Source organism: Bos javanicus, chromosome 22 (genome assembly GCF_032452875.1).
Source record: "Bos javanicus breed banteng chromosome 22, ARS-OSU_banteng_1.0, whole genome shotgun sequence".
NCBI classification, from domain to species: Eukaryota; Metazoa; Chordata; class Mammalia; order Artiodactyla; family Bovidae; genus Bos; species Bos javanicus.
In genome coordinates this window covers 58,612,491-58,638,153 of record NC_083889.1, presented here as the reverse complement: position 1 = coordinate 58,638,153, position 25,663 = coordinate 58,612,491, and the positions used below count along the sequence as shown (strand labels likewise).

The 25,663-nt window shown below is 58.1% G+C and overlaps 1 protein-coding gene across 1 annotated transcript in view; it reads right to left on the bottom strand.

Annotated features, from left to right (window-relative positions):
• The window catches only part of NUP210 (nucleoporin 210), a 90,624-nt gene that overhangs the window by 25,643 nt on the left and 39,318 nt on the right, over positions 1 to 25,663 (bottom strand). Inside the window, exons 13-25 of the mRNA XM_061397248.1 lie at positions 24,277 to 24,475; positions 20,768 to 20,913; positions 18,199 to 18,420; positions 17,469 to 17,642; positions 14,434 to 14,626; positions 13,847 to 13,953; positions 13,176 to 13,280; positions 12,985 to 13,086; positions 4,608 to 4,736; positions 2,372 to 2,499; positions 2,138 to 2,273; positions 555 to 617; positions 219 to 398 (exon numbers count right to left, since the gene is read on the bottom strand). Of these exons, the coding sequence (XP_061253232.1) occupies positions 219 to 398; positions 555 to 617; positions 2,138 to 2,273; positions 2,372 to 2,499; positions 4,608 to 4,736; positions 12,985 to 13,086; positions 13,176 to 13,280; positions 13,847 to 13,953; positions 14,434 to 14,626; positions 17,469 to 17,642; positions 18,199 to 18,420; positions 20,768 to 20,913; positions 24,277 to 24,475 (1,884 nt within the window). The remainder of the gene's footprint in view (positions 1 to 218; positions 399 to 554; positions 618 to 2,137; positions 2,274 to 2,371; positions 2,500 to 4,607; positions 4,737 to 12,984; positions 13,087 to 13,175; positions 13,281 to 13,846; positions 13,954 to 14,433; positions 14,627 to 17,468; positions 17,643 to 18,198; positions 18,421 to 20,767; positions 20,914 to 24,276; positions 24,476 to 25,663) is intronic.

Sequence of the window (25,663 nt, the reverse complement as noted above, 5' to 3'; positions counted from 1 at the left end):
GTATAGTCCACGGGGCCGCAGGGAGTCGGACATGACCGATGGCTTTCACTTTCAGGGACCCTCAGTCTGGAGAAGGGCGACCATGGGGGTGCAAGTGCAGGTCTGGCCTAGTGAGAGGGGAGGGCGACAGGCAGGTGCCTCGGGCCCCAAGGGCAGAGCAGGACCCTGGGAGAGGGGTGGTCCTCAGGTCCTGGGGAGCGGAGCGCCCCCGCCGTTACCTGAGACACGACGACCAGCTTGCCGGTCTCGGCGTCCACAGCCTGCACGACCCCCGACACGGTGCCATGGCCCACCGCGAGGCCCCGCACCAGCCCGGCGCCGCTCACCAGCGCCACGCTCTCGTTGCTCATGGAGAAGAGGATGTTGGACTGGGGCTGGGGGCCGCCCTCGGAGGTGATCTGGAGGGGGAGGCAGCAGGACCCATCAGCCAGCTCCCCCGGGTGCCCACACCCCACCCTCCGGGGCTGGGGCGCCGACACCCCGGAACACCCCTGCACAGCCCGCTCTGAAGCCCCAGGTGGTGGTGGGGGTAGGGAGTGGCCTTGAACTCCTACCTGCATCGTGGCCCCAATAATCAGCGTCACCTTCCTGGGGATCAGCCTAAACGGGGGGAAGACCTGGGCATGGAGACACAATAGGGAAACAGGCTGTTGAGTTCCAGGCTCACATGGCTGGGCGCGGTCACCCTTCAACTCCAGGGATGCGGGAACACGGTGCACAGACTCCTGCCTCTGAAGGGGGCCAACGAGGGCCTGGGGTCCTGGCCAGCCCTGGGGGAGACCTCATGCACCCTTGGCCTGAGGCTCCGGGGCTCTCAGGGGCGTGTTCTGCCCTGGTGGGGTCGGCAGAAACGCCCGCTCCCCGGCCCACCCGGGACCTGCCCATCAGAGATGGGTCTTGCCGTGTGTTTCAGCAAATCCCCAAGACAGTCTGGCCCATGCCCAGGTTTCCAACCCTCTGCCTTCGAGGTTCCCCAGCTTCCCTTTGGAAGGCTGACTCTTGCAGTTTCCAGATTTCTACTGAATAATCACCTAGAATAGTTCTCCACTCCCGTGGTCTGCGTATTTTCCAGATGAGGAAAGGGGGCTCGGGGGGGCAGGGCGAGGAGGCCCTGTCTCTGCGGCAGGGCAAAGCCCATGCATCCTCCTCCTACAACCCCACAGTCCCCGCTTTGCCCAAAGACACGCCAGTCAGCCCAGGGGTGACATGTGCGTGAGGCGTGGTCTCCGAAGGGCTGCCCTGAGTATAGGCGCAGAGGGCTGCCTTCTCACCCGGAGGAGAAGGGTGCACCTCCATCCTGAAACCCCACCCACACCCGCCGGCACGAAGCGCCCCAGCCCGCGAGGCTGAGCCCGCAGCGGACGCGGCAGGAGCAGCGTGCTGCCACCGATCAATAAGCTCCGACACGACTTCCCGGCCCTGGCGGCCGTGGGCTCCTGTCTCAGCCTAACGCCCTGGGAGCACCAGGTCCCAGCCGAGCCCAGGTGGGCCCCGAGCTCCCTCACCCAGAGCTGCTGCCCCAGGGGCTCCCACGAAGAGCCGGCTACCTCCAGGGCCCCGCCACCAGCGTGTGCTTCTACACTCGAGTCCAGACCCACCCGCTCCCCCCACCTCCCCCGTCTGTGACAAGTCACTCTTCTCCTCTGAGCCACACCAGGCCCCCTGAGTCCCAGAGCCAGTGAAGTGACCCAGCCCCCTCACTCCTGGGCTCCCAGATTGCCAGGACCAGGGAAGGCCCCCTTCCAATCAGAGGACCCTGGAGAGCAGTTTAATATGGCCTCTCCACGTGGGGCCTTCCCTGGTGGCTTGGATACTAAATAATCCGCCTGCAATGCGGGAGACCCAGGTTCCATCCCTGGGCCAGAAAGAGCCCCTGGAGAAGGGAATGGCTTCCCACTCTAATATCACTGCCTGGAGAATTCCAAGGACAGAGGAGCCTGGCAGGCTACAGTCCAGGGGGTCAGTTGCAGAGGCAGACACAGCTGAGCAACTAACACTTTCCCTTTCCACAGGGCTACCTGGGCTGCCCCTAAAGTCCCAGCCGATGACAAAAAATGCCATATCCCACCCCCACAGGACCCTGACGTGCCCCAGGGGCTGGGCCGGGCCCACGAGGCGTGAGGAGGAGCAGCTCTACCTCAATCTGCTGTGGGGCTGAGTTGATTCTCTGTCCGGCCTTGTCGGTCACGGTTGCAGTGAGGCTGGTCTGGCCGATAGCCACGCCGTGGACGCGGAAGGAGGCGGTGTAGTCGTCTGGGGCCTCATCGAGCGCCCTGGAGCAGAGGGAGGGGCTGGGACCTCTCCCCCAGGCAGACCCGTTGCCGCTGCCCCCAGATGCCCTCCTCTGACCCCCGACCCCATGAGAACTCACACCAATGTGACGATCTGGGAGGCTGCCCGGAGTTTCAGGTCCATGAAGGCCAAGTACTTGGCCAGGAAAGGCTTCTTGTGGAAGTCCAGCACGCGGACGTGCGCCTTGACCGTCTTCCCAATCTCCACCTACATCGTGGGGGCAGAGACTCCGGGTTGGCGTCGGATGACCAATGCCACCACCTGTGGTGCCCCCACAGCTCTCTGCCAAAGCATCCGCAAGCTCACACCCAGAGGCCCACGATGACCTCCAGATCTCAGCCTACCAACAAGCGGAACTGTTTACATGCTCTCCGTGTTCAGGGGGCCTCGAGGGGATACTCCGGTGCTTTGCCCGAAGCATAAATGTGACATAACGGTCACATCCCACTCTGAGAGAACTAACATCTGGGAGAGGGATAAATGAGGATGGGATTAATAGATACACATGACTAGATATAAACCAGATAAACAACAAGGATCTACCAATAGCACATATCTTACAATAACCTATAATGGAAACGAATATATATACGGGCTTCCCTGGTAGCTCAGCTAGTAAAGAATCTGCCTGCAATGCAGGAGACTCCGGTATGATTCCTGGGTTGGGAAGATCCCCTAGAAAAACTACCCATTCCAGTATCCTTGGGCTTCCCTGGTGGCTCAGACAGTAAAGAATCGCCTACACCGCGGGAGACCTGGGTTTGATCCCTGGGTTTGATCCCTGGGTCGGAAAGATCCCCTGGAGGAGGGCACGGCAACCCACTCCAGTACTCTTGCCTGGAGAATCCCATGGACAGAGGAGCCTGGCAGGTTACAGTCCATGGGGTCACAAAGAGTAGGACACAACTAAAGTGATTAAGAAAAGTTATGACCAACCTAGACAGTATATTAAAAAGCAGAGAAATTACTTTGCCAACAAAGGTCCGTCTAGTCAAGGCTATGGTTTTTCCAGTGGTCATGTATGGATGTGAGAGTTGGACTGTAAAGAAAGCTGAGTGACGAAGAATTGATGTTTTTGAACTGTGGGGTTGGAGAAGACTCTTGAGAGTCTCTTGCACTGCAAGGAGATCCAACCAGTCCATCCTAAAGGAGGTCAGTCCTGAATATTCATTGGAAGAACTGATGCTGAAGCTGAAACTCCAATGCTTTGGCCACCTGATGCACAGAGCTGACTCATTTGAAAAGACCCTGATGCTGGGAAAGACTGAAGGCAGGAGAAGGGGACGACAGAGGATGAGGTGGTTGGATGGCATCACTGACTCAATGGACATGAATTTGAGTAAACTCCTGGAGTTGGCGATGGGCAGGGAGGCCTGGCATGCTGCAGTTCATGGGGTCGCAAAGAGTCAGATACAACTGAGCAACTGAACTGAAGTGAAGCGACTAAGCACAGCATATGTGTCTATAAACGTGTATAAGACGGAATCACTTTGCTGTACGCCTGAAACTAACACAGCACCGCACATCAACTCTACTTCAGTAAGAAAAAGAACTAAGGACCTAGTTAGAGAGCTAATCCACAGGTTCGGATAGCAACAGGCATACAGTGGGGGTTTAATAAGTGCTCAGCAGTTCACACCTGGCAGCACAGACTGCACACGGCGAAAGCTCTGGGAAACATGTATCAGAGGTGCTCAGTGAAAGAACACAAGTCTAGAAGCAGCTCACCAGCGGAAACGAGACCAGAGAAGGCATATCCGAGGCTGAGAGAACAGTGACTTTGAAGGAGTCCAAGCTGCGTGAATGCCCCTTCTAATGACCAACCCTTCTTTCCCTTGGGAAGACCAGACCCTGAAAGCATTCCTCTGGAAACTGCTGCAGTCACTTCATGTATTTGAGTTACATAAAATCCCTCTCCACATTAGAGAAAAGCCTAGATCTATTATGTATTCATTTTGCAGAAGCACTTGGCGTTAGGACGCTTTATTCACCTGCCACTGAATCTCTGAGAATCCAACAAGTACAGACAGGGGAGAAAATTCAAGCTCTGGCTGGTTAGTCACCTGCAGCAGCCAGAGAATAGGAATCCCTAGGCCGGGGCTAACGTGAGGACAACTTCCAGGGGGATTTACTGCCAGTGTCGACCGAGATGAAGATGGACGCCCCCAGAGGCCGCCCTGCGCTGAGCCCAGGATGCCAGGTGAGACAGCACTCCAAGGGGTGGGGAGATGCGAGGAAAGCACCCCCCACAGCCCCACTGTGCTCTTGGCTCCTGTGCAGCTAAAGAGGGAGCGTACGGGGAGGCTGACACTGACCTTGTCCACCACGCGGATGTACAGCTCCTGAATGTCCGAGACGTAGACGTCGGCCTTCGCGGGGGCAGGGAACGCTAAGCACAGGTCGTGGATCATGATGGTGGAGGTGCCGGGGAGCAGAGGGTGGACCTGCAAGGCGGGAGTGGGGTGCGGTCACACAGCCGCTCAGGGCCGCGGCCTCTCGCCTGCTCGGAAAACCCAAACCCAAAGGCAGCCCTGCCCACCCCTCACCGTGAGCCCCCACTGCCAGCCGGGCAACGGGCTTGGGATGTCATATGTTAGTGCCGGGATAGATTTCAAGGATCATTTATTGCAACCTGGCACAAATTACAGAGAAGAAATGGAAGCTGCTCCAAGGCAGGGTGGTCAGAGCTCAGCGGAGAGAGGATTCACACCCAGGATCCCATATCGCTTGTCCAGGCCACCTGCTGCAACTTCCATCAGAGCAGAGCATCCTGTGGGGTCTCCTCTGATGCTGGCAGGGTGTGAGGTGGCTGCTTTCCACATGAAGCCCTCACTGAGGAATCCTAATCTGGACCCACAGACTCTCAGGACCTGGGACTAGGCCACAGAAGCCACCGCATGTTCACTGTGAGCGCCTTGAATCTCACTCATCTCCACATTCGTCTCTACCTCTGCTGTGTTTGAGGACTCCCCTGGAGGCTCAGACAGTAAAGAATCTGCTGCAATGTGGGAGACCCAGGTTTTGATCCCTGGGTCAGGAAGATCCCCTGGAGAAGGGCATGGCAATCCACTCCAGTATTCTCGCCTGCAGAATCCCATGGACAGAGGAGCCTGGTAGGCTGCAGTCCACGGGGTGGCAAAGAGTCAGATGTGATCAAGCGACTCACACTTTGACACACTTTCTCTATATTTGACGTAGAGCCTGTGTAAAATGTTCAGAGCGAATGAACTCATCTGAGCTCCTGTCTTCCAAGCTTTCCTTGCCAAAGACCCTCTTCAAAGACCCTCTTGCCATAGACCTTCTTCTCTCTCTACTTCCTTCCAGGGATCCCACTTTCAGAACCCCTCCCCAGACAGCCTGCATCATCACCACTTTCTCACGCGGCAGGTGGACTTGCCGTGATTTGTTGCATTGCTTAGACGTGCATCTCTGCTGGGTGGTCTGGGGCTGGGCAGGTGGAGGCTTGTTGCGGACCCAGCGGGGGGCCTGTGGCGCCTCCCACCTCTATGCGGCCCGGCTCTGCTGCCTGCATTTTCCGGCCTACATTCACCAGGGGTAGGGGTGGGTACAGAGAACGGTTCCATGTTGGCAAAGCTACAGTTTTAATGTCAAGAACATGTGGGGGGAAAAATGTCAGGAGACAACCAAATAGGTTAAAAGCCTTCAAAGGCCACCCAGAGTGAGTTTTATGTTCTAGGAGAACCTGGCGTATCTGGCCCCTGCCCAGGGCTCTGACGTCACCACAAACCACGTTCCCCCACGGCCGTCACCCTCCGGCCAGCTGGCGCCCGCCTGCCCCTCTCAGGGCTGCACGATCCACCCCTGAAATCTGGGGTCTTCGCTCCCCGCGTCCACCTGCTGGCTCCCTCTGAGCCTCAGCCCCGTCCCAAGGTCCCTCTCTGGCCAAGTCTCCCCCGGTCCAGGTGGGAACCTTCGCCCCCCTGCTCACTTCTCCTGGGGCAGCTCTGCCGCTCCCACCTGGTCAGCACCCCAAGGCTGCGGTGGCACCTACCGCCGCCTCAGGGCCGCGCCTGGAGTCCGGCCTAGCCCCGCAGCGTGTATGTACACTGAGATCCAGGGTCACCGCTGCGAGGCGCTGGTTAACCTACGGAGACGTGCTTCCACCAGCTCGGCTTCGGTCCTGCCTTCATCGAGACCAGAATTCAGAAAGAAGTCTGCAAACCCCAGGGACCCTCATCCATCTGGGAAGTGCTGATTCTAGTCCACGCCCGCCCAGTGGACATACAAAGAGACAGGCTCACCCAGGGTAGGAACCCAGCCTCAAAGGGGCGGCGCTGGGGAGGGAGCACAGTGCCTTCTCCCACCCTCGGCCACGCCCGAGAGCCTGACGCCACCAGCAGCCAGAGGGAGCTGTAGGGCAGGGGGCTGGGCCGGACAAGGCCAGGCTGACTGTGCCTGCAGCGCTGGGCTCAGGGGCTCAGGGGCACAAACACAGGTGAAGGATGCTCAGGACGCTTCCCGTAAGGACCCAGGTCGCTCAATAAAAATCCCAGAGCGGAAACCCCGCCGGCACCCCGAACAACGACCAAGCCAGCCTGACATCGAATACACTGAAGACGGTGGGTCAGGGCCACGGGTCTCCAGTTCTGTGGTGGACGAGTCCCCAAAGAGAACCCACTTAAAAATCCCAGGAAGACGCAGGGGCTCTGACCTGATCCCCCTGCAAACGTCACCGCCATCGGGAGCGGCACGTCACTCAGGAGGCAGAGAAATGATGGCTCGCTGCACCCACGGGGAGAGACCTGTGAGGCGGGGGTGGGTGTGCAGGGGAGGTGTTTTTGTCTCTCCTTCAAAAGAGCCATTTTGCACGTTTTAAACAAAGGTAACTGACAGTGAGGAAATCGGTTTCTCTCCCACTTGATTTCCCAGCAGCTGGACGTCCAGGCACCTCCCGGGTGACAGGGCGGAGGACGGCAACCCACAGAGAGACCACACGGCCCACCGGGCCGCCCACACATCAGCCCTGCCAGCTCACCCGATGGTGAACAGTGCCCCACGGGTGAGCCCGCCTGCCGCTCTGGAGACAAACTGCTCTGGAGGAGGCGAGGGGGCAGGCTGGTGGGTGGCATGGGGTGGGGTGGGGGGTCCTGTCCCCACGCCCACTGTGCAAGCATCACCACCTGCTTCTCCAGGTTCCAGACCCACTTGCCTCTTGAAGGACGTGCAGGGGGGACGCGTGTGCAGGAGGGGAGGTGAGCGAATCCACCCCCAGAACCGATTCTCCTTCCTCAGGGGTGACACTGCCCCCTGAGAGCTCTGAGGAAGCCCTGTCATCTCTCTGGAGCTGGGGACACATCACTGCTCATTAAGATGCTGCCGTGGAGCCAGGGGCAGCGCTGCTCGGGACCTCTACCCACGCCCGCCAGGCCCCGAGGTGCCAATGCGTCCTCACGGCTTCACGCTTCCCAGGCCCATCACACGTCACGCTTGTCCCTTGACAAGCAGCATCTGTAGATGAGTGAGGACCCTGTGGATATCTCTGCATGTCACCGGTGCCATCAGCTTGTCTCCCGTGTGTGCCCAGCAACGTCTCGTGGTGGCCAGGCCCACGCCAGAGGTGAGGATTGTGCCCCCCGCAGATACGGACCCCCTTGAGGCTGGTGGGGGGTGGCCAGGGTCACAATGAGGTGAGAAATGCCATCCAAGGGGCCCTGCCCAGCCCTGAGGCTTCCTACAGGGCCAGGCTGGGGACTGGTTCCTCTGCCCTCTGTCCCCTCCCAGGAAAAAGGTGGGACACATCTGAGTTCATGTTGCACAGCTGCCACCTACCACCCATCCGTCTCAAGGAAGGACCCCCGCCCCCCGCCTCCCGCTGCGCTGAAGCACCTCCTCAGACGTACAGCATCACGGGGACCAGCCCACAGCCCAGGACCCAGGAGAGGGGTCGGCTCCTAAGAGCAGGGCCCCTGGTTGACTGCTCCCTGCTGAGTCGCCAGAGCCTGGCCTGGGCTGGCGCATGACGGGAACCCGCCTTTGCAGAGTGACTGCTGGATGAAAGGCCTGAGTGCTAGGCTCCTTCCCACTGCCCTTAGAATTACTACACGGCTTCTGCAAGGAGGGAGCATGTGAGCTGTAAAGAGGTGATGAGAAGAAAGAAACCTGAGTTTAAGTCAGGTAAACCCTCCCGTGCGTAAGCCAGCCGAGAAGGAAACAGAGGTGCCTGGCAGAGGGTGTGGGGCCGTGTAAGCCTCTGCAGCCCTGGGACCGTCGTGTGGGCACCATCGCCCCACAGCAGCCCAGGTGCGCCCGCGCCAGGCCCCCGCCCGGAGACGCGCGGAAGCTGACACATACCCACGAGCCATTCTTGCCTCTGAATGGGCCTCGATAGCGAAAGAAAGAAACATTTCCTCTGAGCTAATTGAAGAACTGTTGTGGGCTTCCTTGTCTCTGTGATTAAGGGAAATGAGAATGCTGCTAATTAGCAGCTGGGAGATGCCGCAGAAATGTGTACATGTCCTTCAGAAGGAGCGCTCTGAGACGCCGCGAGGACCCGTCATCAGCTGTCAACACTCCGTGAAAAATCCCTCGTGCCCCTGGTGGAGGAGGCAAAGGAATCGGCGTCCGATTGCATCTGGAGCCACAGGGGAATCTGCAGGCCGAGGTTGGGGGAAGCAGAGACCCCTGGGGCCGAGGGCCCTCCGGGACACCTTCTGGGCAAACACGATCCTGGCGGGGCCTGCCTCGTCGGGCGCTGCTGGCATGCCCCACACACGGTACTAGATGGGTCACGGGGTCGTGTCTGCAGCAGGGATCAGCCTCTCTCAGCAAGAGCCACGGAAGATGAGATGTGGGCGAAGGCTTGTCCACCACGTGGAGAAAGAACTGCTCCAGCCTTTTGTTGTTCAGTCACCAAGTCGTGCCTGACTCTTGTGACCCCACGGACTGCAGCATGCGAGGTGTCCTGTCCCCCACCGTCTCTCAGGGTTTGCCCAAATTCATGGCCATTGCATCGGTGATGCCATCCAACAATCTCACCCTCTGTCGCCCTCTTCTCCTCCTGCCTTCAATCCTTCCCAGCATCAGGGTTTTTTCCAGTAAGTCGGCTGTTCACATCAAGTGGTCAACATATTGGAGCTTCAGCTTTAGCTTCAGTCCTTCCAGTGAGTATTCGGGGTTGATTTCCTTTAAGACTGACTGGTTTGATCTCCTTGCAGTTCAAGGGACTCCTCACTGTAGCTGTAGCTCGAGCTCTCTGGGATCATCTATAAACGGGGACATCATGCCTGCCTTGGCAGTGACAAGCCTGAAGTCTGCTGCCTACAGGGACCGTACACCGTAGGACATCACAGGACTGAGCAGGGGTTCATAGTTCTGGGAAGACTTGACTCTGATGCTGTAATCCTGTCTTGAGTCTTTCAGACAAGCGTGCCAGCTTGAATGCCTCCCTGGACAGGGAGCTCAGTATCTGAAGCAGCAGCCTAGTCCATCACAGACTCTTAGAGGCTCTTGTTCCTGGAGGAAAGGTCTGTCCCTGGCCCCTGGGCTGCCCTCAGGGCTCACTCAAAATGTATGGTGCGAGGTTAACTGTGAGTAAAAACGAGTTCAAGTTTTCTTGGCACAGCACACATTTTTCTGAACTGGACACATCCCTCTTCTAGACAACAAGGGAGTTCTTTTTAATCTCCAGAGATAAAGCAAAGCAAGGCATATTTCAAGCAGTTGGAATCATTTACAATTTGAGGTTTTCCTTTCAGTGGGAAGGATCTGATGGTGACCACTCATTTACACGGAAGAGGAATGGGCAGGGGGTTATCCTCTCTTGGACGAAAGGAGTAACAATGCCTCGGGGGAGCTCCCTATGATCTCAGGCATCCAGCTGCCCCCAGACTCCCTCTAACAACACACGCTCGTCCACAGGTGCCAAGGGACAGCTTTTTCTTCCTCTGATTTACGGTGATAAACCCAAGAGGCCCTGACATCTGCAATTCTGCCTCTGAGAAAAACAGGTATGTTATGACATGCCTCCTCGCGCTTCGCCGAGGGGCTCCACAAGGGAGCTAAAGACCAAGGTTGCCCACTGGGGGAAGGTAAGAAAATGTCAGAAAAACAATGTAACAAAAAAACCATCCTCCTAGAAACTCTCATGCTACCAAACTGACTCAAAAAGAAACAGACAGTCTGAACAGACCAATAAGAGGTGAAGAGATCGAATTCCTATAAAAAAAACCTCCCATGTGGAAAGCCCGCGACAGCCTCCCATGTGGAAAGCCCGTGACAGCCTGGCTTCACTGGTTAACTCCACCAAACATTCAAGAGTTTGGTAGAATTGTTACCAAATTACTTGTTACCAATTCTACACAGACTCTTCCAAAAATTAGAAGAGGGAACGCTTCAGAGTCATTCCATGAGGCTGACATCCTGATACCCAAACCAGACAAAGACACCACCAAAAACCACAAACCAGTGTCTCTCGGGAATATGAACATACACTCAATCAAATGCCAGCAAACTGCCTCTAGTTACACATAAAAAGAATCACATATCATGGTCAAGCAGCATTCATCCCACAACGCAAGGCTGGTTTGATATCTGAAAGCCAATTAATGTATTATATCATATCAACAGAATAAAAAAGAAAAGCCCACACGATTATTTCAAGAAACACAGAAAAAACACTGGACAAAATCGAAGATCCCACAGGCTGAGGGGCAACGAAGCCTGTGTGCACAACTACTGAGCCTGTGCTCCAGAGCCAGGATGGCAGCTCCTGAGCCCACGTGCCCCACAGCCTGTGCTCCAGAGCCAGGACGGCAGCTCCTGAGCCCACGTGCCCCACAGCCTGTGCTCCAGAGCCAGGACGGCAGCTCCTGAGCCCACGTGCCCCACAGCCTGTGCTCCAGAGCCAGGACGGCAGCTCCTGAGCCCACGTGCCCCACAGCCTGTGCTCTGCAACAGGAGAAGCCCCTGAGAGGAGGAGCACACGCACGGCAACCAGAGAGTAGCCCCCACTTGCTGCAACTAGAGAAAGCCCAAGTGCAGCAACAAAGACACAGTAAATTTAAAAATCCAGCAATTTCCATGTGTGTATTTGTGTGGAAGAACAGGGAGGTGATTATTATGGTGTTTTGTTTTTTTTTTTTTTGAGGTGATAAAATACTCTAAAACTGACTTTGGTGGTGTTGCCTTTATTTATGAATACACTAAAACCCACTGAATTGTGACTTTAAGTCGTGAATTGTATGGTATGTGAATTACAGCTCAATAAAGCTGCTACTAAAAACACTAAAGACTGAGGAGTGGTCACAGCCATCGCTGAGCCAGTCTCTGCTCTCTAGTTTGCCGCAGTCCGCACCATGCCCTCATCACCTCCAACACTACAGCTAAGCATCTGGGGTTGGCCAGCCCAGCTCCTCCCAGCGTGCCCCTTGCATCCTGCTCACCCGCCTCACTTACTCAACACCCGTTCCACTTCAGAAGCAACTGATGTCTTGCATCAAGACAGTCATCAGAGGCAGAAAGTCAGAGAAGGGGACCTGCAGGGAGCTACGGCTGAGAGAGCGAGGTGTCCAGCTAAGGCACGAATGTACCGCCTAGCCGAGGGCAAGGCGCCGGGCTCTGTTTCTGAAGGAGCTGGTGGGCCCGGTCTCTGTGAAGGCTGGGTCCGAGGGCAGCCTTGCCCAGAACGCGTGCTTCGTGCTCTTGCCAGTGGCGAGGGCTCCCCGCACAGACGGGCAGTGCCCAAAGCAAGTGCAGAAGACTGCAGGCGAACCCGCCTCAGCCCCCACCGCACGCCAAGCACCGAGTGCCCGTCCTCTTGAGTGCGGGGCCAAGGCTTGCTTGGTGCTGGGGTGACTGTAAAACTCCTTCAACGCCTGGCAACCAGCCTGCACCAGGGGATGCAGGTCGCAGGCTCTGAGTGCAAAGCTCACAGCAGAGCTGCGATGCCAGGATCCCGCCCGGGGTCATGGTCGCGACTCACAGCAGGGGTTTGACACACTCCGTCCTGATGGTTTCCTTTCAGACACAGTTCAGTTTTCGCGACCGTATAACTCACTGTGCTGATACACAGACAGTTAGGACATTGGGTTGGTCAGCCTTTACTCTCTGTCATAACCAAAGGAAGACCTTTTATTTTTTGTATTTTTTGGCTTCACCACGTGGCATGCAGGAACCTGTGCCCCCTGCGTTGGAAGCATGGGGTCTTAACCACTGGACTGCCAAGGAAGCCCCATAGGGCGACTTAAAAAAAAAAAAAAAAATTTAAGCAACTCAAACACCCCACAGGAGAGAATGCCTGAGTACAAATGATTGCCAAAAAATCACCATCATCATCATCACCATCCAGCCTACAGAGCGATATGGAGAAAGAGAAAACTTGAATTAAAGCCCTGAAGAGCGTGGAAGGCTCAGTTCTTCTGTGGTCACGGCTGGGTGGAGGTCAGGGAAAGAACGTGGAGAAACGGAAAAAGCCGATGTGTCCGTCAAGGCCACAGTCCTTCGGGTTCTTACAGTGTCGCTCACGTGATGATATTTCCATCTTACCCGAAAGGCCGACCGAAAGGAAACCATTAGGTAGCTAACAGCGTGGGCAGCTTGTGGAGACTCGGTACAGACCACAAAGGCAGCTCGCGGGTGTCTGCTGCGACCCCTGGGAGACGCTGAAGACCCTGCGCTGTGACCCACGTGACCCGCCGCTGACGGCACAGGCAGGCGGGCGGAGCCCACACTCACCGTGGCGACACCCCGGGCCTCCTGGTAGGCCACCCTGACCACGTCGGCGCTGCTGGTGTTGAGGAAGAAGTAGCCAGAGCCTTCTCGGACATGCAGCTCCGCCTGCGGGAGGGGCCGGGCTGGGGTCAGAGGTGAGGGGTCCTCAGGGGTCGCGATGGGGGGTGGTGGGGTGGGGAAGGGGGTGGCCGTACCTGCACATCTGGGTGGTTGTAGATGGTCAGCTCTCCCGGGCTGACCCTCACGTCCTCCACCAGCATGAGCTCAATGGAGACCGACACAGGCGTGAGGGGGTCGTGCTAAAGGCGCAAGGCCACGCGGTCAGAGCCAGGGGGCCAAGGGCCAGACCGGCACATGGGCGCCCCCCACGGAAGAGCAGCCCCAGGCACTGGCATCACACCGGGGACCCCGCTGTCTCGGGGACACAAGCCCAGCAACACCCGTCGAGCTTTGAGCCGCATCCCTGTGAGGCCTCCCCTAGTCCTGCCAAATCAGCCACCCCCTGACCTGCCAGGCCGCAGGCTGGACTCCCCCCACGTGCCCCAGGGAAGTGGGGCAGTGTTCCACGCAGTGGGGGCTGTGGGCTGAAAGGGACGGGGCTGAACCACCCGGGCACGCTCGGCAGGGGCTGTGAGGCGGGCGGCAGGCGGGGAAGAGTCTAGATGGGCGAGCCCCTCTGCCTTTCAGCTGGACCCCCCAACCCCCGCCGTCACCAGATTGCAGGGAGCACAGGAGGGGAGACTGAGGCATGAGGGCCAGTGAGGAGGCGCCCCCCGTCAGTGGGCCAGCCTCAGGACCCCGGGAGCACTGGGCAGAGCGTGGGGGAAGCGGGAGGACGGCCCGCCCCGGGGGCCCCAGTCGGTACCGGCTGCTTCACTCTGGCCAGGTCCAGGTGCGGCTGCTGGTAGCCAGTGGCGGTGGCAGAGATGGCCGTGGTGCCCGAGGCCTGGTGAACCGAAATGGCCTGCAGGCCTGAGAGCGAGAGGGAAGCCAACTGTGACGAAGACCCGCCTTCCCTGTACCTGGTGTGCAGCTTGAAGTCTCCCACCGCCCTGAAACTGGAGGACGGGGCATACCGTGTGCACCTCTAAGAGCTGAGGGGACCTGAGCAAGCTTCCTAGAGCTGCTCAGAGGAGCTGGAGGGGATGGCTCAGGTTCTGGCCGCTGAGGGTCTCCAACACAGCGTCAGGGTGTCTCAGAGCTCGGAGCAGCCGGGTCTGCGCTCCAGCCCGGTCTGTGCACAAGCTGGGCCTTGAGCTCGGCCACCATGTGCCCTGAGCTGCTCCCCACCTCCCACCCAGAGTCCGTTTCTCCCTCGCAGATGTGTGAGGACTAAAGAGGAGTCCTGACGCTCCCCGGGCGTTAGTCCTGGACAGAGGGGGTCCCGGCCCCCCACCCACAGCCGTCCGCCCCTCTCTGCACCCAGCTCGCCGGTCGGGGGCCGCCGCTCACCATGCAGCTTCCTCTGGCCGCTCCCGTCGTCCTGGGACACCAGCTGCAGGGGCGGGGCAGGCTCGATGCTGGCCAGCAACGGCCTGCTGGACTCCCACTGGATGCTCAGCGAGCTGAAGTTGTCGAACCTGCGGCCCTGCTGGTCGTAGGCGGCCAGGTCCAGCAGCGGGCTGCGGTGGCTGGAGACCGGAACCTGCAAGAAGCCAAGCTCACCCACGGGCCACACCCCGGGCTGGGCAGGCCTGTCCCTGCCACACAGCGCACCGTGTGGGCTCACGGGGGTCCTGGTGAGCTTCTGGGGGTGACTCGCTAAGGGATGCTCGCTACGGCTGCTGTCAAGGTGGCCTTCACAGTCCCACACAACCAGGTCTCCAATTCCAGCCCATGCTCTCGACAGGGACCTTGGTGACGTCTGGAAACATTTTTGGTTGTCACGACTGGTTGCCAGTAGGGGGCGCTACTGGCATCCGGGGGTAGAGGTCAGGGTGCTGCCTAGCACACAGGACAGCCCCCCCAAAAAGGAAGGATCCGCCCCGAAGGGTCGGCAGTGCCGAGGCTGGGGACCAGGCGTCACGCACACTTGCAGGTTCCCTGGTCCTGCGATGGCAAGAGCACCCCCAAATTCACGAACAGGGAGGCCGAGGCAGCTCAGAGATGCTGAGTCACTCGCCCACGGTCACACAGGTTCTGGGGTGGACCGTCTGGTCTGAGTTTAAAGCCCATGGGCCTCCCTGGACGCTGTGCAGCCTCTCCCCCGCTGTGCAGGAGTCAGGCAGTGGCTCCATCCGAGCCCCGGCTCGGCGCTCCCGGCCGACGCCCAGCTCAGAAGCCCGGGGTCAGGCTGGAGCGCGGCCCCCGTCTGTCACTGTGGCAGGTCAGCCCCGTTTCAGCGCCTGGTCACCATTGATTTACTCTGCAAACACGTAAGGGCGGCCTCTGGCTCCGGAGGGGCATAAAACGAAACTGACCCGGCACCGGCATACATGGCAGGGATCTATCCTCCCCAGGTCCCTGCGAGACCACAAATCACAGGGGCCCTGTCTGCCTGGCTGCGGACTCTGCAGTCCCAGGGAGGCTGGATCTCCGGGCAGTTCTCTGTTCAAGCAAGATCTACGACACACGAAAGCCCACGCAGAGCCGTGCTCGCTGCCCTGTCGCCATCTTTCAACCAAGAGACAGCCCTGGGCGGACCCTGAGGTCACTGCTGACCGACGGCCAGACACAGCCCTCTTGGTGAGCAGCCAGCGCTTATGGTTAGGACGGATGCACGGGGATCTGATTATCTTATTCTCTGAAACTGAGGCGGTCTGGCCAGCCTGGCAGGGCACGAGCCGGAGGGAGGGGGCTTTGGAGGGACATCCGCTGTCCACGCCTGACTCCTCCCAGCCCTGTCCACCACGCCTGGGTTTGAGGTCCCCAGGCACGTGAGTCTGCAGAGTAAGAGCAGAGGGTGGCAGGGACACGAGCCTAGAGGGGTGGGGGTCCCCCGCCTCCCAGCCTGAGCCGGGCCCCGCTCTAGAACTACAGAGAGGGAGACGAGCACAGGCGCAGCTCGGACGCGCCGAGCCTCGCGGCATCTGTGTTTTCAGAGGTCAGTGGCCTGGAGGTCGGGGCAGCCCTGCGGAGAGCAAGCCTGTCAGGGCCAGTTGTCCAGCAGCATTTGTTCGCTTTGCGTCTCCGGGTCACATTTTGGAAACTCTCCCAGTGCTTCAGGCTTTTTCATCATTACTGTCTGTATCTGTTAGGGCATCTGTGGTCAGGGGCCTTTGAAATTACTACCACAACTCACTTCTGAAGGCTCAGATGGTGGTCAGCGTTGTTTAGCAATGAAGTACTTTTAAATTAAGGTCTGTACGTGGTTTTCCTTAGCCGTAACACCACTGCACACTTGACAGACTCCAGGATAATATAAACATAACTTTTAAATGCACTGGAGAACCAGGAAGTTCACGTGACTCATTTTCTCACAACATTCAAGCTGTATCGGGGGGTCTAGAACCAGACCCAGGCTATCTCTGAGGTCTGCCTTCCTGCAAATTCTACAGCGTTAGGATGTCAGGTGCCTGGGGGCAGGGGTCGGGGAGGAGGAGCCAACCAGAGGGGGAAACGCTGGGGACACCCGTTGTTACCCTTGTTTCGATCCTCCGTCATTGCGACCCCATGGACGGTAGTCCCCCAGGTTCCTCTGTCCATAGGATTCTCCAGGCAAGAATACTGGAGTGGGTTGCCATTTCCTTCTCCAGGAGATCTTCCCGACCCAGGGATCAAATCTGCATCTCCTGCAGATCCTGCATTGCAGGCAGATTTTTTACCACTGAGCCACCAGGGAAGCCCGGGGACACACATTAGATAGGGTCTAAGGCTGAGGAAGGCCCTCCCAGGAGGTAATGTGTGAGTGAAGAGCTGAGGGAGGCAGGAGAGGGCCTGGGCGTTCAGAAGGAGACCATTCCAGTCAGGGAAGAGCAAGCCAGACCACGGGGCTGCCCCAGCTCCGGGAGGGGACGGAGGTGGGGCGGGGAAGGTGATGGGCGGTCCCGGGGCCTGCGGGCCTCAGGAGGCAGGGGTATGACTCTAGCTCTCGCTCTGGGCGCACAGGAAGCCGCAGCAGGACGGAAGCAGGGAGCAAGGTGAGGTGCCTAAGACACCCTCTGAGCGCCGACGTGAGTGCAGCTCCCCTTATGCCTTTAGTAGCCCTGGAGGCCGCTGTCACCCCACATCACTCAAAGGAGGCGGACACACACGAGTCAGATTGGGGCTGGGCCTGCCGCCCTGAGCGCCGCCCAGCTCCGGCCTCACAGTGGACCCAGCGGGCCGGGTCTTCCCAGATCCCGGACTTACATACGTCGCTCTTGCCACAGGGGATGAGAACAGCGGCTGAGTCTGGCATTGGAGAGGTTCCCTTTCTCCTGACACTGCCACAGCACAGGCCCCTGGCACCCCACGGCACCCCCAGACAAGCACCCGCCGGGCGGGACGGGTGTGCCGACGAGGGAGGGGCAGCACCGGCCGTTGCCTGGCCCTCGGAGGCCACTCACCACCTGCTTGTTCTGCTGCAGCAGCGGGCAGGACAGGTCCAGCTGGGGGCTGGCGTAGACAGGCGTCAGCGTGAGCCGGGAGGGTGGCGCGCACACGAACTTCACCACGGCAGGCTCCAGCGCCGGGAAGGGGTTGGTGACGCTGGGCTTGTTCCCCACCGTGAGGGCGATGACCTAGCGGGGGGGAAGACACATCGCACACCCAGGCTGAGTCCCCACTCCACTGGGACCCCTGGACTCACAGTGCTGTTCTGCGGAATGGGGATGGCGGTGATAACCCACCCCAAGGGCTTACAACGGTCCAGGGATACGTGGATGGGAGACGGACGGACCTTCCGGCAGGGGCCCTGGAGCCCCTACAAACAGGACAGAACCGGGCCTGCTCCAAGAGGAGGGTCAGGGGATGCCGTGCCCTGAAGCCCCCTACAAACAGGACAGAACCGGGCCTGCTCCAAGAGGAGGGTCAGGGGATGCCGTGCAGCTTCCCAGGACTGGCCAGCACGTATCAGGGTCCTGCCCCCTGCTCGGCCTGCCTGGTGTTCAGTCAGTCACCCCCTGCCCTGATCCTCAGTCTGCCTGCCTGTGGAATGGGTACAAAGGCCACAGCTGTGTCTTAAGACTATCTTGAGGATTAGACAAAACGAGGGTGCGAGGCACAGCAGGGCGCTCGGGGACATGACTGTCCACCCCTCCTCTGGCCAGGGTCGGCCTGGGGGGGCTGCCTTCTCACCTGTTCACCCAAGACCTGGCAAGTCACGAGGATCCAGTGTTGCTGGTAGTTCCGGGAGGCAGGAGGCCCAAAGAGGGCCAGGCTGATGCTGTCCGCATCCTCTGAGGTGACGTTGCGGAAGAACTTGGAAGGCTCCAGGACCCAGGGTCCGGGACCACCCTCAAAGAGCATCTCCTTCGAGGAGCCAAGGGTCACCAAGGCGACAGAGGAGGGGTCCACAGCCTGTGGGAGAAAGCAGCAGAGTCTGCGTGTCTCCGGGAGGAGCAGGCCCGCCGGGCGGGGGGCTGGCGTGTCTCCTGGAGGAGCAGGCCCGCCGGGCGGGGGGCTGGCGTGTCTCCAGGAGGAGCAGGCCCGCCGGGCGGGGGGCTGGCGTGTCTCCAGGAGGAGCAGGCCCGCCGGGCGGGGGGCTGGCGTGTCTCCTGGAGGAGCAGGCCCGCCGGGCGGGGGGCTGGCGTGTCTCCGGGAGGAGCAGGCCTGCCGGGCGGGGGGCTCACTCTCTGGTCCTTGCCCCACGTGGTGCTCTCCGTCCTGCCAGGAGGATCTGTTTGGGTGGCTGTCTCCCCTCCTGGCTTACGGGCTCCAATAAAGGAAGAGCATGTCTGTTTCCCCTCGTATCTATAGCGTGATCTCAACCACGTGAGAAATGAAACACCATGTAGAAAAAAGTAAAATATTTTAAGAAGAGCAGATCACAACTACACTGGATACTATTTCTCTGCCGTCTCATCAGCAAACATCAAAAGTCTGAGTACACACACTGCTGATGAGTCTGTAGCAACACATGCATGTCATTTATTTTTTCTTTGGCTGTGCCAGGCCTTGGCTGCAGCACGTGGGGTCTTTAGCTGTGGCACATGGGATCCAGTTCTCCAACCAGGGATCAAACCCAGGGATCGATGTCCTGCGTTGGGAGCAGAGTGTTCCCCACCAGGGAAGTCCTAAACACATACTCTCTTATAAAAGGAAGCTGTTTTCTTGAGATATGATTGACATATAACCTTCTATGAGCTTTGTTAGTGCAGGACAGCGATTTGATGTTTGCACACATTGTCAAAGATCACCGCAGTACGTCAACAGCTGTCACCACACAAAGTTACTAATGTTTTTTTCTCGTGAGGAGAAGAATTTTTAAGATCTACTCTCTCAGCAACTTTCAAGTACAGTATCATTGAGAAATGTGTTCTCATATCCTGCTGGGGAAGATAGGGAAATGGCACAACCCCAACAGGGAAATTCAGCAATGTCTGCCACAGTCACAGGCCTGTTCATCCCCTGTCCAAGCAGCATCCCTTCTAGGAATGGACTCGGAAGATAGGGCTCCATGAATACACATGCAGGCACAGAACTGCACACTGCAGCGTTATTTTTTAAGAGGGGAAAGCGTGCGAACAGCCCAAACAGCCGTCAGCAGGGTGATAAACTGGCCTATCTTTATGACCAAATAGCAAGCAAAGCCCTTCCCGTGTGTATGTGAAGAGATCTGCAGTCACCTTCTTTGTTTTTCAAGTAAAGGAGCAAGGTGCAGGACAGGGTATAGAGGATGGTACCTCTGAGGACAAGAGGAGCGGGCAAAAAGAAAACCCATGTGACTCTGTGTGGTGATGGGTGTTAAGTAGACTCGTTATGGTGATGGTTTCACAGTACAGACAAGTTTCAAGTCACTGAGCTGCGCTAATGAAACCACAGAACATTATCTGTCTATTACATCCCAGCAAGAAATCCAAACAACCCTGGGCTGCTGTCTGCCCTGCATCAGACACTATGCCCGGGGCCAGGGGTTCAGAGATGACGGTTTCTAATGTCCCTGAGCTTGCTCCTGGTGGGGCAGGGGAGAAGGAAACACACCCCAAACCGACAGGCCCAGAGGCGCAGACGCACCCCGCTCGGGTCTCTGTGTGAGGCTGCACGACCCCACGTGAGAGGAAGGGCCAGGCCCTTCTCGCCCACACGTTAACTACTAACCCTACTGAGCATTTGCCACCTCCCAGGCACGGTGCTCAGCCCATCTGGTTTTGCTCAAATCCTCCTCCTCACTATAACCCTGTCGGCAGGTGCTGCATTAACCCCATTTTATAGGCAAGGAAACTGAGGCCCTGAGAAATTAAACCAAAGTTGTAGAGTTGCTGTGGGACCTGGATTCAGGCTCGGGAGTTGGTGTCACAGCAAAGGCAGCGTGCTCTGCGCGGGAACATGCTTCACGCCTTCTGCACGCGTGTGCACAGGGGACCCTGGCGTCAGGTGAGGGGCACGTCCAGGCTGGACCCAGAGCCCCGAGGCCCCAGGACCCATACCATGCGCCAGGGCCACTGTCCCCACCGCAGGGCCCTCTGGAGACCCTGTGGGGTGACTCCAGAGTGGGCCTGGAGCCCCCCGTTTGGATCCCTGTGGGGTCACTTCATCCACACGGATGCCAGCACTCACCGTCCGCCCTCAGGCAGGCCCTGCTCTGCTACAGGCTCCCGAATCCTGACTGAAAAGCGCCTCTGGAGCTGCTCTGATTTAACGCACATTTGCCAGAGCGGACGGGTAATTCTTGCCGGGGAGGAGGAGGGCGGGGCCTGGGGCTCACCTTGAGGGGCAGGTAGGCGGCGATGGTGACGCGAGCACTCAGATGCACGTGGCCGTGCCTGTAGCTGACGAGCAGCGCGGTGTAGCCCTGGGCCTCCGCCCTCACCGTGACGCCACTGCAGTGGTCAGGCCCCGGCCGCAGCCTGCCTGCAACGGGAGCAGCAGAGGTCAGTGAGCACGCGCCTGTCAGGGGAGACCCGACGGGCTGACGCCCTCTTTCACGCCGGGCTTGATACGAGTCCAATTTTTTTAACTTACCATTTTCAAGTATAATTATCATACCCAAAAGCATTCGCATGTTGTAAGCATACAGCTCACCATTATTCCCTGCAGACTGAACACGCCCTGTTTCTAGGACTGAGATCAGGTATCAGCACGACCCGCACCTCCCCGTGCCCCTCCCCAGAGGAAAACCTAACCACTTCTAAGAGCAGAGCCGAATCCTGCTGGCCTTGGAACTCAAACAAAGGGAACTGCCGGGCAGAAGTCCTTGGTAACTGGCTCTCTCCCGCTCAGTACTGGCGGTATCAGAGTATTTTGGGGGCTCTCTGTTCTATTTCACCAGTCTCTAAGTCTGTGCAACTGCCACTCTGATTCAATTATTATAACTTATAATAAGGACTTTCCCAGGTGGCTCAGTGGTAAAGAATCCACCTGCCAAGCAGGAGATGCAGGTTTGATCCCTGGGTTGGGAAGATCCCTTGGAGAAGGAAATGAGAACCCATTCCAGGGTTCTTGCCTGGGAAATGCCATAGAAAACGGAGCCTGGCGGGCTACAGTCCACAGGGTCACAAAGAGTCGGATACGACTCAGCAACGGATCAACAGCAACCTGAAGTAAGTCCTGAAAAAGGGAAGAATGAGATCTCCCAGTTTCTTCTTTTTCAGCATCGCGTTGGCTATTCTGGATCTTTCGGATTCCACACGAATACTATTTCTCCAAATTCATTTTACTCCTGAGAGGCCTTTTTGGTGGAATCTTTAGGGTTTTCACATATTAAGTCATTTGCAAACAGATAAGCTTATCCCTTCCTTTCCAGTTCGGGTGTCTTTTATTTGCTTTTCTTGCCTAATAGCTCTGGCCAGGACTCCCGCTACTGCGTTGACCTTGTCTTGCAGATCTTAGGGTAAACGTTTTCAGCCATTTACCTGGAGGATGATGTCAGTTATGAGTTTTCATATACGGCTTTTATTAAGTTCGTGGAGTTTCCTTCTATTTCCAGTTTGTAGGCTGATTTTATCAGAAAAAGGTTTTGAGATTTGTCCACTGATCTCTCTGCCTCCGCTGAGATAGCAGCGCAGTTTTCTTCCTCGATTTTGCTACCGTGGTACATCATGTTATCGTTAGACCGCTGAGACCCTGCATTCCAGGAGTACATGCCCCCTGGTGCTGGCGTTTAACCCTTCTAACGTGCCGTTGGCCGTGTGGGGCCACGAGGGCGCACTGAGCTGCCACGAGCATGTGCAGCATTTCTCTGGGGATGCATTTCAGCATTTCTATTGGCATCCCACAGAGAGAGGGAGTTCTTCTCTGGTCCTTAATGCCTGGGAGTGTCTATGCTCAGCTTCATCACTTTCGCCAACCATCCTTCACCAAATGGCTGTGTTGACTCACTGACATCCCCGCCAATCCGCGGTATTTTCCACCTGTTTGAAAAAAAAGCCATTCTGGTGGTATTTTAGTTTTTCCCCCAAACATTTAGAAAGAATGATGCGGTGAAGCTGCACACCCAGCCCCCTAGATCCCACAGCGAACATTCATTTCTGCTCCTCTGGCTGCCTGTCTACCCACCAACAGTCCGTCCCATACCGTATGCGTCTAGAAGTGAGCCTCAAGCATCAGTGTGTTTCATCCTGAACGCTTCGCACACACGCAATAACCACAGGTCAGTGCTTCTTTAGGGCTCTTTTTTCCCCTGAGGTGGATGTACACACGAGGAGGCGCACAGATCTGGAGTAGAGCCGTCGGTGGTTCTGACGAAGGCAGTGCTGGGCCCAGGACTGTGGACCCCAGCCCGTCCTTCCTCCTCAGTCCCCTGGAGCTCGTGGCTGCAGCACTCCAGGATGCATGGGGGCGGGATGGGGCAGCGGGCCCCTCTCCTGCCATCAGGAGGACGGGCCTCTTTCTTCTGTGCTGATGTTTTGTTGTTGGTATTCAGCCGCTCAGTCATCCAGCTGTTTGTGACCCCATGGACTATAGCCCGCCAGGCTCCTCTATCCACCGGATTCTCCAGGCAAGAACACAGGAGCGGGTTGCCGTTTCCCCCTCCAGGGATGAAATCCAGGCCTCCTTCATCTCCTGTTTTGGCAACCAGATCCTGTACCGCTGAGCCACCTGGGAAGGCCGTGCTGATGTCTGCTGCTTCTCTGAAGACACAGGACCCATAAGGCCTGGTTTCCCCTGGACAGTCTGAGAAGATGCAGCCACAGCTATGTGAACAGGGTGATGGCCCGGGATGTGCCACGACATCTGAGCAGCTTTGCCTTCAAACAGCCCCGTGAATGACCACAAGCACGATGGCCCAATGGGAAGCCAACAAACACCTCTGCCTGTCAAGCTTCCTGATCCCTGCCAGGGTCCAGGGCTCACTCCTCTGCTCAGAAACCAGCGGTGGCCCCCAGTTCTGGCCACTTTGAGGTCCACGTGCCCCAAAGCCCCAGTGATGCAGGGTTTGACAGGTTCCGCAGCCTCAGGCCACCGTGTGTGCACGCGGCCCACAGGTGTGCCCATGAGCTCTGCTCCCCACCCCTCTCACCCTGCCTGGGCTGTACTCACCATCAGTCCTTGGTTAGCATCACCCGCAACCCTAAGGGACCCCGTGGGCCGACTCCCCCGGGGGGCCCTGTTTCCCAGGCACTAAGGCTCTGGGTGAGAGCGGCACACACCCAGCCTTGCATTCCACCCTAAGGACCTGGCTTTGGGCCCTCGGGGGACCCTGGGCAGTGACACGGCCTCGGTCTCTTTGTCCAACATGCGGCCTGACCACAGCCCCTCTTCCCACAGAGGCTCTGAGTCTGGTGAGGTCATGCACGCCAAGGGCACGCACCACACCGGCCGGGCTGACACTCCATAACTGAGTGCCACCACCACCGTCACCACCGACTTCACCACCCAGCCCTGCAGGGGGCCTGGCTCCAAAGGCCCTGGAGGGGCAGGCCGTGGCGTCACAGAGGTGTCGCGATTCTGTCATCAGAACCACTATGGACAGTGTATTCCAAGCAGCTGCCACATTCCAGGGGCTGCGACAGGCACCACGACACACGAGTCTCCTTAGGATGACGCCCATTTTACAGACGTGGAGACTGAGGCTCAGAAAGCCGAGCGACACGCGGGCCTCACAGCAGAAAGGTGCAGAGCAGACCATAGCTGGGGGTGGACAGGGGACAAACGCCATTTCTCAACCCCTCTGCTGGCTCAGTTCCCGATTTAGGAATCTGGGCAACCCACGCTGAGAACTCAGGTCATCGGTGGTGACCCCGCCAGTTGGCGCCGCTCACAGCGCTGCGTTACCTGGGAGCGGCTGGAACACGCCCTGGTTCTCCACCTCCACCACCAAGTCGAAGTGGGAGCAGTCGCTCAGGGTGACCACGTCATCGGCCCCACCCGGCATGAGGCCGTGGATCCTGAGGGGCAGCTCCAGGCTCTGGCCCACACGGGCCTCCACTGGGCACGGGCCGAACTCCATGCCGCTGGGCTCGATCACATACACCTGCAGGACAGGGTGGGGGTGTGGTCAGCCGGCTACACAGAGGATGAAGAGCTACTGCTCAGCTTTCCTGATTCCTGCATATGGGCACTCAGGACCCGCTGGTGAGAAGCCTGAGCTTGGTGGACACGACACTTTATGCAGGGGGCAGAGAGACGTTCAGGGCAGAGATGCAGAGGCTTCCCTGGGAAGGTGACATATGAGCTTGACCTGGGAGTGTGTCAGAGACGGCCAGACCCAGTCTGGCTGAAGAGAGGGTCTGTGCAAAAGCCCTGAGGCATGTACAGCTCAGCGCATCAGAGGGAGGTAAAGAAGAGGGGAGCGCAGAGTGAGAGGCATCACCAGCGTCAACACCCAACAAAACTGCCCACATGCCAAGCTCCGTTCCAAGAGCCGGATGAGCGCACCCCATCCTCTCAGCCTCCTTGGCAACAAGGTCACCAGTGTCTCTGCCCAACAAGGAACCTGCTGTGGGGGTTGAGAGCCTGCCTGGCTGCAGCAGGGTCAGTCTGGGCCAGGCAGGCAGCCCCGGAAGCCAGACTCCGACCACTGCGCACACTGCTGGGCTGCGAGTGGGCTCTGGGCTCCGCGGGGGTGGGCGGGGCACGTTCACCGAGATGAATCAGCCTGCGGCCACAGATCATCCAAACACTTGGAAGTGATGCTACAGTTAAGTTGTCTCGGCTACAACCCTCCTTACATGAGAGTTAGGGCTTCCCAGGAGGTGCTAGTGCAGGAGACATAAGAGACACAGGTTTGATCACTGGGTCGGGAAGATTCCCCTGGAGGAAGGCATGGCAACCCACTGCAGTATTCTTGCCTGGAGAAACCCTTGGACAGAGGAGTCTGGCTGGCTACAGTCCATGGGGTCACAAAGAGTTGGACACGATAGAAATGACTTAGCACGCTCATGAGAGTTAGATGGATCTTTAGGTAGGTGTGTGCGGATCGAAATAAAAAGACGAGGACGACCTGTGCGTTAATGTCCCAAATAGTGTAGAAGGTTGGGGCTGGACACGCTACGTACGGAGCTTCCATTCTGGCCCTAAGTGGAGTCATAAAAGCAGCTGAGGTCAGGGTCAGGCGGTCAAGAAAGAGCCGGGGTCAGGAGGCCACCAGGCGGGGCTGTCCAGGCGGTCATGCCCACCTTTGGCCGTCGCTTGGGACGTCACTTGGGACGGACGCCAGGCG